At 38.4% G+C, this 14,762-nt stretch overlaps 1 protein-coding gene across 1 annotated transcript in view; it reads right to left on the reverse strand.

Annotated features, from left to right (window-relative positions):
- Window positions 1–14,762, reverse strand: part of TTBK2 (tau tubulin kinase 2) — a 198,717-nt gene that overhangs the window by 43,560 nt on the left and 140,395 nt on the right. The window contains exons 9-12 of the mRNA XM_065403081.1: window positions 9,813–9,970; window positions 8,822–9,038; window positions 7,064–7,275; window positions 4,352–4,949 (exon numbers count right to left, since the gene is read on the reverse strand). Of these exons, the coding sequence (XP_065259153.1) occupies window positions 4,352–4,949; window positions 7,064–7,275; window positions 8,822–9,038; window positions 9,813–9,970 (1,185 nt within the window). The remainder of the gene's footprint in view (window positions 1–4,351; window positions 4,950–7,063; window positions 7,276–8,821; window positions 9,039–9,812; window positions 9,971–14,762) is intronic.

Genomic DNA, 14,762 nt, shown 5'->3' on the forward strand with positions numbered 1-14,762 from the left:
TGAGTTATGTAGGCACAAAAGCCAAATCCAAAGAATGTGAAGACTCTCAAATAGGTGAGAAGACATGCAACCATCCTTATTAAAACCTTTTTACACTAGAGTGTGCAAGATTTAGGATTCTTGTTCTAGAGAAACATATCCAGATATGGCTGCCAGATGGAATTTAACACCACTCAAAGATCGATCAGAGTATTTGAGTGATGAGAAATAGTTTAAAAGTAAGGGAACTGTAGAAGTTTACTGTAATATAATAATAAATCAGAACCCTTATTAGAGACCAACAAGAAAAACCTCTTATTTTAAGGCAGAGTTCTTTTTCATGGAAGGTTTATTCTCCAGGTGAATTTGCTGAACTTCTTGTAGGCGGCATAAGTCATAATTCAAAAAGAGGTCACAATCCAAGCCAGCAGAAAGTTTCCCCCTCTCCTCTCCCTCCTTTTGTTCTGGTTGTTGTGTACCTTGCTAATACCTTCTGTCCCAGAAGTAGCTGCATTTCAGTGGTGCAGTTATTTATGTATTGTATGAAAGGTGCCATATAAAAGTAAAATTCTCTGTCTCTCACATTAAATTCAGTTACTTCAGTTCATTGTTTTCTTATTCTCCTTACATGTACATCTGTCATCATCACTCTATTCTGTTTCTCACTACCTTTGATTTTATTTCATTCTATATCTCAGCCACTATGTGCCCATTTTTCTATCTCTTGTTCTTCATCCAAACTTCTCCCTTGTTAGTTTATTCCTCGCTATCTTTTCCACCAGAGCTGTGATTCGTTTTAATACTTCAGCTGAAGTGGCTAGAAATTCATCTGATTCTGCTTTCTCTATTATTTCTGACAGTAAGTAAGTTATAAAGCCCTTCAGCTACAGTGCCAAGATTGGCATTTCAGACCTCTAGGAGACATCTGATGAGATGAGTAATGTACAGTGATAAGTGCACATTTTTGGTGGGCTGTCAAAATATTAGATTTGACTATTTTTCAGAAAGTTAGGCCCAAAGTAAGGAGGGATGGCACAGTTGTGTGGGATGCGGAAGTGAAATTACAGCATCAAGCTGAATTTTATACCTTTAACCATGAATTCTCTTCCTTTTTTTGCTTTAAGTTGGATTCTTAATATTACTTAAGGTGAGATTAATTCAACCACAAAAAAAGTTTATGTACTAAAAATTTATCCAAAATGCTTATCAATGGCCCCATTCACATTAGTGGCAAAGAACTGGGGCCCTAGTCACAGACTTGATTCATCCTAGTTAAACTCTAATCTCTCTCAGCACTGCACAGAAGTTACTGTCTCCAGTTCTCCTCAATTTACCTTCTTCCTTTAAATAATATCTAGGCGAGGGGCTCTCATACTTTTTCATAACTTGGACCAAATCTTAATAAAAAGATATTTTAGTGGACATGTCATCTATCATTTGCACTATATGTTTGTATGTCAACTAAAGCAAATGCTTACATGGAACAGTTATATTAGGGAAGTGTGTATGCATTTCTAATTGTTTTGAATGTGATAAGCATTTTGCCCTTTTGAAAAAATGCTAATCAAACCATTTACTTTTCATCTCATCTTCTCCTTCTCCCCGCCCCTTCCCCCCATCCATTCCTCCCTCTTCCCCATAATATTTCTCAACCCCTTTATTTCCCTCTCTCCTTGGTCCCCCGGGCATACTATCCAATGGAGTGGTTTTCTGTTCCCCTGGACATTCCATCAATGACTTCAGACCCTGAAGACTAGTTCTATTTCTGTCTCCCTAGGTATGTGTGTGACCCCCATGATTATCAATCAGTGTTTCCTCCCCTTCTCTTAAGTAGCTATGAACCCTACTGGATGTAAACTCTTCTTGCTTGTTTCCAACAGCTTTAACAGGAATCCAGGTCTCCTTTGAAATAAAAAGCCTACCAGCTGTAAAAGCAGCTAGAAATAAGGAGGAGGAGGCAGCACCATGTTACCTACCAGGTATTTGTGGAGCAGCCTCACTTTGACCCTGATTCAAAGGCCACTGAAATAAAAGGAAGACAATCACTAACTTCAGTGGTCTTTGGGATCAGACCCTTTGAAAGGCACTGTTTGATAATCCTTTTCAAATTTACATTAAGTTACCCAAATCACCTCCATTCTTACTTCCAGTTTAATTTCCATTTTCAATTTCATACTGTTTATTCATTGTCAAGGCAGACAAGTTTCCTCCACTCACCTTCTCTGAAATGTCTCCCATTCCTGATGCAGTTTAAATTTACCTGTACTTCTCTCTTTTTCCAGTTCAGGCCATAATCCTACCCCATTTACCATTTCAGCAAAAGTTTCTTCCTCTACATATTCAATTCAAAAACCTAGATTATAGCTATCTCCATTTCCCAGTGCACCTTCACTTTTCTCTCCAGATATTCACATTGTTCACTACTATTTCAGTGAATGACAACTCCACTAGAATCAAGACAGTTTCAATCCTGCCTATACTCAGAGTTTAAGTAAGCAAACCATTACCCGTAAACTAGTACATTTGTATGAAGAAGGTCCATGCAAAATTGCAAACTGAGAACTGAAAATTAGCATTTTGCACAAACAATGTTACTATACATTGTCTACTATGGCTATAGTTAAAAAGCAACAGTTGAGCTGTAAATCAATCGTACATCTTTATGGGGTTCTCAACCAACTTTAAAACTGTAATATTTTGTGTTGGTCATATTACTAATGTATGTTTCAAAATTCTTGTTCTCTTTAGCTTAGCAGCAGCTGCATATTTTAAGGTCTTTTCTGTACATTTAATCTTTCTGTAAATTACACAATTTGCAAAGAATGGGTGCCTAAAAATAAATAACCATGTATAAAATATTTCTACTGTCTTTAATATTCCATGAGAACATGGGGATATTTGCATATGGGTAGAAGAGATTAAGTAGAACTATTTAATTGAGTCTCTGAATTTTCCTAAAGTAATAAAATTTCAGATTCCTGAATTGTAAGTGATCAGGAGCATCAAGGGACATATATTTTTGCAGCCTCTCCTTCGGCAAAAAGGACTTTAACTTTTTAAAACTGTGGTATAAAATAAGAGAGAAATGAAGACAGGTTTATTAGGATTTATGAAACCAGAGTCCTTGTCTATCTGGGTTTTAACTTTGGAATTTATTTTGGAAAACAGAATATTGCCACCCAAACTGAAAAGAAGTCTCTTCTAAGCAATATGCTGCTGTTAACCATAATATAGAAAAAATAAGGAGTAGAGAGATTAAGACAAATACTTTTAAATATGGGTTCTTAAGGTTAGGTACTTAAATAAATGTGACCTGATATTCAGAGATACTCTACACCTACAGATGCCATTGATTTAATTTAGGTGCCTAAATATGGATTCCAATGCCTAATTTAAGGCACCCAAGTTTGAGACTACTGACCTGTGTGACCCAGATGACACAGTAAGTGTAAGAGGCAAGAACTGAAATCACAAGTCCTGAGTCCCTATACCCTGGTTTAACCACTAAACCACACTGCCACTCTAAGAAAGGAAGGGGAGAAATAAAGTCAGAGGGAGCATTATTTGGTGATGGAGACATCTGAGGGGGAAGGAAAACTATTGGGAACTGTGCAGGTGAGGGATGTATGAGACAGAAAAGAAAAACATGCCAACTGGAGAAGGAGCAGAGGAATCTGTTGAGCAATCTGTCCAGCAGAAGAGAGGCAGATGACAAGCAATTACAGAACTATTTCAGAAGTGTGAAGTAGCAGTGGAGTTAGAGAAGCCGGCAAGGAACTGTAGCTGGTGCAAAAGATATCAGGGGTTGCAGAAACATAAATATTACAGTGTCGGTGCACTAGAAGTTCCTACGATCAATAAACAGATTATAGCCAGTCAAACAGGGAAGCCAAAAAGTTATTTCAGGGGCAGAAAGCAGCAGAGGAAATTCAGAAGGAAGAAACTAATTATAGGACGGAGGGAGCAAGGAACTTTGTTTTTTTTTGGTACAATACTAGCTTCTGCCTTTTAGACTTTCTCTACAGGACATAACATACTACTGTATAGTATTTTACAAATTTGTTATACTTTCTGTTTATTTACTCATAACAACATATATGTGTGTATATTTCATTGGTTAAAAGGTTCTTTTAATTAAGCCCAGTTCTGAGGGTTGTTCACTGCTGAACCAATAGCAAACCTTTCACAGAATTTAGACACAAATTTAGCAGATCCTGGGAAATCCCTAGTGCAGAGTCAAGTCCCATATCCCATAACCTAAACATTCCAGAACCTGCTTACACTTTAGCCACTGCCTTTTCATTTACTGCTTTATTCTCATATAGCTCTGAATAGAGAGTAAAGATATGATTACAACTATGAGTTTTCTTACCAGAGTGAGGGCTCCTTCTGCTTGGGCCTCCATTGGACTTGAAGGTGTGGCTGCAAGAAGCTGGCCAGCAACTCCAGCCATAAATTCTAACTTATCTGAAAATTGTTCAGAAGCAGCAGTAGCATGATCAACAGGTAGATCTAACCCCACACCTAAGGCTTCATTCTTGGCATGGACGTTGTTTTCTGCCCAAGTACTCAGTCTTAGTTGTTCCTCTTGGGGGGATTCCTCTAGGACTTGTAGCACCTCAGGCTCCTCATCTGAGGGACTTCCAGTTGTTTTATGTACTAAAGCCCCATTGGTCCTGAAATCCTGCAAATCCCGTTCCTTATCCACTATCACCCATTCCTTGGAATCAACCTCCTGCCGGCAGGAGCTTAAGTTGACAGCCACAAAGCCATTACTAACAATGCCATCAACTTGTTCTGGAGAACTGGCTGAAGCAGGCTTAGAAGCATCAGGAAGATATTCTTCATCATAATGCCAGACACGGTCAGCGCGGGCAGCCACAGCAGGAACAGATATTTTCTGAGGAAGAGGAGGCGCAGCAACAGCAGTTTCTTTCCCAGCATTTGAATCTTTCTGCATCTTCTGCAAGCTTAGGAGAGAAAGACGTTACATATGAATTAATTAAGAATGAACTACACTATCTGAATTCTGCCATAAGAGCCAAGCTAAATTCACTTCAGAGTCTACTATAGTGTTTCCTACCACTTTTTAGAACTAGCCTTCAACAGCTGAAACCTTCAAAATATGGGAGGGAAAACAAACCAAAAATAACCCACAGAGTTAACTTTGCAAGCATGTGCAGCATCAGCCAAGTGGTATGACTATGGTGAGTAAGGTTGGAAATGCTGGACAATACAGAGTTCCCTGTCCCAGGACAGAGAAAGCTGGGGACATATAGGGAGAAAGAAAGGAATTATTTATTTAGTTTTTATTAATTTCTACCTCCCAGTTACCGAAAGATAACTCTGGCATCTGGTGACGATGGAAGAAAGTTCGTAGGGATTCATATGTTAATTTTATGTATGTATTTAAACTGGGAAAATAAGAGAGAGCAGAGCATAGACATTAGTCAGGGTGGTATCAGATGGCCAGTGCAGTGCCAGTCATATTGTGTCTTACAGATCCAAAGATGAGCATAAGAAACGTAATTTTCAAGCAGCAGTTATGGAGATGCCTGCAACCAAATGTTTCGCATGTGAAAACGTAACTCCTGCCAAATAAGGGCTCTACAGCAATCTTACTGAAAATAAGGGGAAGGAGGCAGAAAGTTGATAAAAGTCAGAGAAAAACTGGAAAGAAAAAAAGGAAACCAGCTCCTCACCTCAGCATGAATTAATGCCAAAACATTTCAGCCTGGATTCAGTACTTTCCTTTTGGTATCGAATGAAAAAAGGAGATTGGGAGACCGAGGGTGACATAAGAATAACCATGTACCGCATCAACTTTTTTTGTTTCATAACTTTGTTATTACTATGTAATAAGCCAGCCTAAATATATCCTTTCTATCTACCTGCAAGGATTTTCTAACTGCTGCAGTTTTGCTTTGTGAGAAACATGGACATTCATCCCATCTCTCTGCAGTACGGCATGTTCTCTTGTTTTGTCTGAAGAACACTAATGAGTTTTTATTACTCAGGAATGTAAATCTCTCCCTTTGTTGTCCACTGTGAGTGAGGGGGTGTTAAAGAAATGATGAAACTTTAATTCTATTACTGGTGTGAGATAGTTGTCTTTCTTTGTCCTTAATTAAGTATGATGTACAACTCTATGTCTCAGTTTTAGTTTATACATGACTCATTCTTTGAACCTCTCTCGTTTATCCAAAATACTACTAAATTCCTTTTCCTCTCTGTCTACTCTGATCATGTCTTCCTCTAACTCGTATAAGCTCTGCATCAAATTCAAATTTCTTGTTCTCATGTTCAAGGCTCTGCACAGCTCTACCAACGCCTAGATCTCAACTCTCTTCTTCTATTGCTTCCCAACTTAGCTTTATGATCTGCCAACACCCCTTTCCTCTAGTCTCCCTGTGCGTTATCCTTCCATAATACTCCCTTCAGCTGGACTAAATTCCCTGATCCTGTACTCACACAACCTCCTTCTCCACCTTCAAATTCTTTCTCAAAACCCACCTCTCCTAACAAGCTTTCCAGCACTGCTGCATTCCTGATAACTTTAGAAATATAAAATAAAAGTGAAACTAATGACACATGCACTACAGAAACAAGTAAACTCATTATTTTATTTCACATAAATCCTGCTCTTCATACACATTACACCTTACCAGAGGTAATTTATGCCTATATCTAATTTAGTGCTTGATTCTTTAATGCTTATCCAAGTTAAATTGCACTGACTCCCACGAGAAGTCCCACTGAAGCCAACAGGACTATTCATGAAGTGCTAATCAACAGAAGTGTGATAGAAATGGGCCCTTAAACTAAGAATTCCTTGAGGTAAGGACTTTGTCTTTATTTGTCTATAAAACACCATGAACACCTTTGGCTTAGTGTAAATAGTAATAAAAATTCAATAAAAATGTAACTTAAAAATGCAAAATGGGATAGAAGCCAGGGACGTTCCTCAGAACAAATACTATGAATCCAGTAGACATTACTAGCCATTACTTGTCTCAATACAGTCTAAGCCAACAAGCCCCTAAAAGATCCCAGCATAAATGCGAGATAGAAATTTTCTCTTTACCAGGTCTCAAGAAATTTATCAGTGTCTGGCTTTGACTCTAAGGTCAGGCGTTTCTCCAATTCAAAGCTGTGGATTGAACGTAACTTTCTCATCAGTGGGACATCCCTGTCTGGCTGGGTGGTCTCTGAGCGGACTCGAACTGGAGAACCAAGGCTTGGTGCATTAAGCATTCCGTTCACTGGTCCATGGCTGTTTTCCTCCTCTGTAGAAGCCTGTGCAAATAAAGAACAACAGAAATAAAAATGTAATTTTTAGGAGTGCTGAAATAGAGGAAGACACAACAGTGTATGCAGTGCACATAACCCAATGCTTCTATCCTATAACAAACCAATTCATATTGAGGATGCTCCTTCAGCAGAAGTTCATGCCATATTTCATGTAGTTTATACGTGATCATCAGCTACCAGTTTTCTAAGGCATAAGTCTAAATTAGGGATTAATTGCCAGCAACGCTGTGGTTTTCATTAAGTCTCAGGATGGAAGGAGTCAATGGAAGAAAACAATACATTACATTTCCCAGATTTTAGATGTATATTGATCCCCACTCCCATTTCTGGAATTCTCATCAATAGCAGGCCAAATCCAGAAGCCTAGGAGGTTCTTCATACTGCTTTACAGTCATAGCCTCTTTTTATTTTATTGATGAAAGGTTAATCTTCATGTTAACTCATCCTTATGCATATCTGAGGCATGCAATACCATTGCACTCAAAGTCTACAAGGTAGTTTTTTGATATGGAGCAATGTTTATTAGAAATTAAAATCAGATGTCCAACTGCATCTCCCTTTGTAGATCAACTGGGTATGATTCAGTGTTGAAGGATCACTCTGATCCCCAGATGTAACTCCCACTGTTATCAATGAAACTTGTATCTGCTTATATCTGAGCTGAGTTTGGCCTCAAAAGAGAAAAAGTCCACCTGTCTTCTGCCATTTCCCCTTAAAAAACTAATATACATTAGCCAGGTACAAAAATAAGTATCACAGCAGTCTGGCCTCCCCCCATCACATTTTACGTATACCTGGAAAAATAATACACAGCCCTGTCACTAGATAGTATTTCGGCTTAAAGAACACTTCAGTAACATCTTCTATCAGCTACTGGTGACATTTTCACATCAGAGGAGCACTGGCTACAATTGTCTGAATATGAATTTTAGTGATTATGAGAGAGAGAGCGAATAATAGAAGTAATGATAATGAGAGACCGGGATCACTGTCAAGAGCCAGCTATAATCCAGACAAGCACTGAGCAAGTTTCCCTTCCATGAATTAGTCAATGTATCTCAATTTTGACCCTTAGTACTTCTACTTTTCCAGTAATGGGATTCTACTCAACACAAACTGAGTGATATGTTACATTATGAACACAAGCATGAAATATTGACTAAATGGAGAATACCAATCATATTTATTTTGTTGTCTGGAGAGTTAGTTCTGATCTATTTTCACATCTTCACCCTTAATTACTACCATGGAAAGTGCAAGAAAACACTTCTGACCTTATTCAGTGACTAGGAAACAAAACCATCTTTGAACCCAATAGGAATCATGGCCTTTAGAAGTGAAAAGAGCACTGACCCATTGAATTATGCAGCCCTCTGCTTTGGAAAACCATTCTCTCTGGTCAAAATGCAGAATATTTAAAGTGCCAAATGAGCATTTGCTCTCCTATTACTCATCATGCCACATTATCATGTTCCTGATGATGCCAAGAAATTGCTGAAAGAGGTTTTTCCCACTGCAGTTCTATAAATACCTTACAGATCCCCAGCTTTATTTTGTTTCTGTTGGCATCCATCTCCTCCCAGACATCTTTTTCCTGAGTACGTTGATGCCCAGGGGACCCAGGCAGTTTCTCTGGTGAGACTCCAACAGGAATACCATTCTCCCCATCACTGAGCTGCTCATCTGGAAACACCTCATCCGTGTTCTCTCGCAGCAAATCTCCTGGGATAGGTGTGGCATTGGCTATTCTACAAAGGAAGAAGTGAAAAATAATGCAGTGGAAATGACTTTGGTATTCCCACTCGCTCAAGGCACAGACTTCAGTATCAAAACTTCCAGTCAACATAAAATTTGAAAAATTAAATTACATCATACCATAAAACTGTATATATGTAATTCTGTTATGAGAATGAAGGAAACCTTTTAAAAGCTATTTTTCTACTGACTTTGCAGTTACTTTCTAAAGCTGGAAATCACATTCTTCCTGATTCCTTATGTCAAAGAGACCATCTGGTGAACATATATGTTATATTTTATATTATATCCTATTATATTATGTTGCATTCATATAAGTACAATACTTTTCATCTTTGGATCTCAAAGAGATTTGCAAGTGCTCCTCATTAGTGACGATTTAAAGCCCACAGAAGGCAACGGAAGTCTCTCATTGAGTTCAATGGGCTAGGGATCAGGCCGTAGGTTCTTAACATAGGCTTTAGCAAAAGGTTGACTGGAGAATGGGAATCTAATAAAGGGATTTCTTAACCCAGACAGGTATCAACATTCGTAACTGCTGTTATTATATATAAATAAATATATATATAAATATAATTCTGTATATTTAGGACAGCAGCATTTTTTTTTTTTTTTTTGAGGAGAGGCTCAATAATGACCAAAGGGAGACCTAGTATCCTGCGCTACCCTATTAGTTAACACCCTGGAGAAATAGATGTGACAGATGACTTTCCCCTGGTGCTAAGTGGTTGTCTGTTTAGGTTAATATAGGAAATGCTTGAACATACCCAATTGCAGCTGGGGTCAGGCGAGTATGTAACTGAGGAGTTGTTGATGTTGTTGTCGTCGTCAGAGAGCCATCAGTTCCACTCTTCTCCCAGTCAAAAGGGTCACTTTCAATGACTCCAGAAGTTTTCATACTGTTGTCAAACACAGACATGAGAAGCTAAAGATAAAGAAAAGAGTTAATTAATTCTTCTTTCTTTGAATAAGAGAAAGACAAAGCACTCCAGACTCAGTTTCCCCTCAAGACTTTTCTAACATCTGGTTCTCCTTTAAGACTTTATCTGACAATTAATTGTTAAAAAGGTAAGGTTTATCAAAAGTGCTATATCATCACTGCCCCTATCTGTGGCTCAGAATGGTGCACTATTTATCTTGAAAATTATGAAATAGCTTTTTGTAATGCTTGGGTAGAGAACTTTAAGCGTTGCTACCATTTAACTGCTTCCTGTTTCAGTATTTTTTAACCATTTATTTAAAAAAAAAATAATCCTAAAAGAACTGAAGTTCAAAAAATTTCTAACATTCTAACATTACTCATTATGCAAAGAGAAACTAGGACAAAATTATTTATATTACTCACATCAAGTATTACATTTTTCAATCTCCTTCAGTTCAAGACACGATATGCAGTCTTGTGTTTTGTGAAAAAAAGCTATGCTTCTTAAAGAAAAAGGAAGCAAAGGAGCACATTGGGAGGCCTATATGGGTAGTGCATAGGAAGCCATCAGTATGTGTGAAGAAGTGTGGTCACCAGGAGTCTCTATAGAGGAGTGTGGGAGTTTCAGTAATCATAGGCTTCTGTGGGAATGGGGAGACATATGAGCACACTAGGACTGTCTAAGGGGTTGCAGAAAAATAAAAAAATAATCTCACTGCACATCTGCATTGCCTAACGATTAAAACTGACAGATCTACTATTTCTGTTTACACAACATATTCCATGATGCATGAACAACATCGTAATACTCACATGGCATAAGTGTCAACATAAAAAAATCTCACTGCTTTGCGACAGCAAATCAGAAGTGATGTCTGGTTTTTTTTGATAACTGAGACGTCTTTGGCAGGTGGAAGTTGAATATATTTTTATAGTGTGCGAGCAAATTACACTGTAAATGGATAAGTTTTTAAAACGTCCTCGTATTAGTACTGCTAATTTTGCTGACATAGACAATGCAGAGTCAAGAAGTAAGAAACAAATGAAGAAGAGAAAGTTTGACAAAAGTTATACTGATTTTGGTTTTATGGAATTTAGTGATGGATGACTGCAATGCATTGTATGCTTATGAATCCTACCAAATGAAGCAATGAAATCTGCAAAACTGAAATGACACCTCACAACAAGGTACCTGGAGTATAAAGATAAACCCAGAGAACTTTCTTCAGTGAAAGAAAGAAGAATTCAATAGACAGAAAACTCAAATGACAAACATAACATCGGTTCCGGGAAAGGCTTTGAAAGCATCTTTCTTAACAGCGCTTCGGACTGCAAAGAGTAAAAAATACCATACCACTGGAGAACAACTGAGTCTTCCAGCTGCTGTAGAAATGTGCAAAGTGATGGTAAGCGAAGATGCAATGAAGAAACTTAAGGCCACACCACTTTCTAATGACACAGTTAGAAGGAGAATTGAAGAGTTTTCAAAAGATGTAAAATCCCAACTAACTGAAAGACTATGTACATATGAACAGTTTGTAATTCAGCTTGATGAGACTACTGATAACTGGTAATACAGCACAATTATTAGTTTTTGTTCGTTATATCTGGCTGAGAGAAATTTTGGAGGATTTTCTTTTTTGTCAGGAGTTAGCAGAATGGACAACAGGTCAGGAAATAGTCGAATTATTGGATGATTTCATGAAAGCTGAATTGGGAGAAGTGCACTGCCGTTGGCATGGATGATGCTACCACTATGGCAGGCAATTGGAGTGGCGGTGTAGCAAGAATATGAGTCATAAATCTACAAGTAATTGTAGTACACTATATGTTGCATCACCAGGATCTTCATCAAAGAAAATGAAACCCGAATTAAATGATGTGGTAAATGCAGCTGTGACAGTTGTGAATTTTGTGAAGTCCTGGCCTTTGAATTCATGCCTTTTTGCAAAGCTATGTCTAGAAATGGGTGCAGGACATAACAAATTATTGTTTCATATGGAATTGGGTTGGCTATCTCACGGCAGAGTGTTGGAAGGAGTTTTTGAGCTTCGCAAACAGCTGCTTGGTTTTCTTTCTAGCACAATCCCAGGTTTGCCACAAATTTTTCTGACCCGATATGGATCGCAAAGCTTGCATATCTTGCAGACATTTTTAACTTGTTGAATGCACTGAACCTGTCCACAGAAGGGAGTGATAAAACCATACTTGAGACGAGTGACAAGCAGAGCATTTCAGAAGAAAGTCAAGATTTGGAAAACCAGACAGAGTTGTGGAATCTCAGATACGTTTCCGCTACTGACAGAATTTCTGGATACTAACAGCATAACAACTGACTGTGTGAGAGACATGACTGTTGCTCATCTTTCAATTTTGGCAGAGTACTTCAGTGTTTACTTTAAAATGTAAACATGGAGGAATATGATTGGGTTAGGGATCCATTCTCAAAATATCCTGTGCCCACACACTGAAAATTAAGTTTCAGGAAATGACACCTTGCCAGTTTTGGCCAACTGTTGCTGCGTACAACCCAGTTTTAGTTACAGAAGCAATGAAAGCGTTGCTACCGTTCCCAACAAAATATATGTGTGAAGCATCATTCTCTGCCATGACAGCTATGAAGACAAAGTTCAGGTCCCAACTGGAAGTGGAGAATGATTTACGAGTTTGCTTGTCAACCATCACACCACGGATAGATAGACTGCAGTAAGAAGCAGGCACACCCATCTCACTAATATCTATAAATACTCGTATGTTCTTTTTCTTAAAGCATTACTAACAGTACGTGTTTACATGACTACATATACTTTTGGAGCATGAGCTTTTGTGGGTGAATACCCACTTCGTCGGATGCATCCGTGGGTATTCACCCACGAAAGCTCATGCTCCAATACATCTGTTAGTCTATAAGGTGCCACAGGACTCTTTGCTGCTTTTACAGATCCAGACTAACATGGCTACCCTTCTGATACTTGACACATATACTTTTGTCAATCAGTTTCTCAGTTGGGGGTCCATGATTAATATTGCATTTGAAAAGGGTCAGTTAACAAAGAAAGTTTGAGAACCTCTGTCCTATTGCATTGTCCACTGCTTCATTGCTCAGCTAGCAATGCCAACCTCTACTGCTCATTTCTGCTACAAACTTACTTTCTTTCATGCTACTCCCTAGACATTAAATGTTCTCTGAACTAATCCATAAGGTCATTTCCCTTTCCTCCTTGAAAGCCCTTCTCAAGACTCACTTCTACTGCAGTGCCTACACAATATCAACTAAATAATGATGGCTGAAGACTGAGGGAGACTAAGAGATAGCTGATATTTATTCTGATTGTTTTAAAAATCCATATATATGTACACAAACTGCACAAATTGAATGTGTTTTATGCTGTCCCTCTCCCATTGCTGTCATAAGTTGTTGATATTTTTAGACAAGGCAGGGACTATGTCAATTTACATGCTTGTTCAGTGCTCTTTAATAATATGAACCCAATCCTGACTGGGCCGTCTGGGTACCATCCTAACTTCATAGAATCATAGAACTGGAAGGGACCTCGAGAGGTCATCTAGTCCAGTCCTCTGCACTCAAGGCAGAACTAAGAATTATCTAGACCATCCCTGACAGGCGTTTGTCCAGCCTGCTTTTAAAAATCCTCAATGAGGAAGACTCCACAACCTCCCTAGGCAATTTATTCCAGTGCTTAACCACTCTGATAGTTAGGAAGCTTTTTCCTAATGTCCAACCTAAACCGCCCTTGCTGAAATTTAAGTCCATTGCTTCTTGTTCTATCCTCAGAGGTTAAGAACAACAATTTGTCTCCCTCCTCCTTGTCATGTTTTCTAGACCTTTAATCATTTTTGTTGCTCTTCTCTGGACTTTCTCCAATTTGTTCACAGCTTTCCTGAAATGTGGTGCCCAGAACTCCCAATACTCCAGCTGAGGCCTAATCAGCGCGGAGTAGAGAGGAAGAATTACTTCTTGTGTCTTGCTTACAATACTCTTGCTAATACATCCCAGAATGATGTTTCTTTTTTTCCAACAGCGTTACACTGTTGACTCATATTTAGCTTGTGATCCACTATGACCCCCAGATCCCTTTCCGCAGTACTCCTTCCTAGGCAGTCATTTCCCATTTTGCATTTGTCCTTATTGAATTTCATCCTATTTACTTCAGACCATTTCTCCATTTGTCCAGATCATTTTGAATTTTAATACTAACCTCCAAAGCACTTGCAACCCCTCCCAGCTTGGTATCATCCACAAACTTTATAAGTGTACTCTCTATGCCATTATCTAAATCACTGATGAAGATATTGAACAGAACTGGACCCAGAACCGATCCCTGTGGGACCCCACTCGTTATGCCCTTCATTAAATAGGGGACATAAAAGGATCACAAATTGTATATACATACATGAAAAGCAAGAAAAAGACAAAGGGAAATGTAAGTCCAGCTAGTAATGGATGACACCAAGAAGGCTGAGCTGTTTAATGCCTTTTTTGCTTCAGTCTTCACTAAAAAGTTTAATGGCGGCAAAATGCTTCCACAATTAATATTAACAACAAGCCAGAATAGGGAAAGATCAGTTTAAAGAATATTTAGATAAGTTACATATATTCAAGCTGGCAAGATCTGATGAAATTTATGCTAGGATAGTTAAGGATCTAGCTGAATCAATCTTGGAACAATTAGCAATTATCTTTGCGAACTCACAGAGGATGAATGAGGTCCTACAGGAATGGAGACGGGCAAATATAGTATCTATCTTTAAAATTGGGAACAAAGAGGCACCA

The sequence above is a fragment of the Emys orbicularis genome, chromosome 4, assembly GCF_028017835.1.
Source record: "Emys orbicularis isolate rEmyOrb1 chromosome 4, rEmyOrb1.hap1, whole genome shotgun sequence".
NCBI lineage: Eukaryota > Metazoa > Chordata > Testudines > Emydidae > Emys > Emys orbicularis.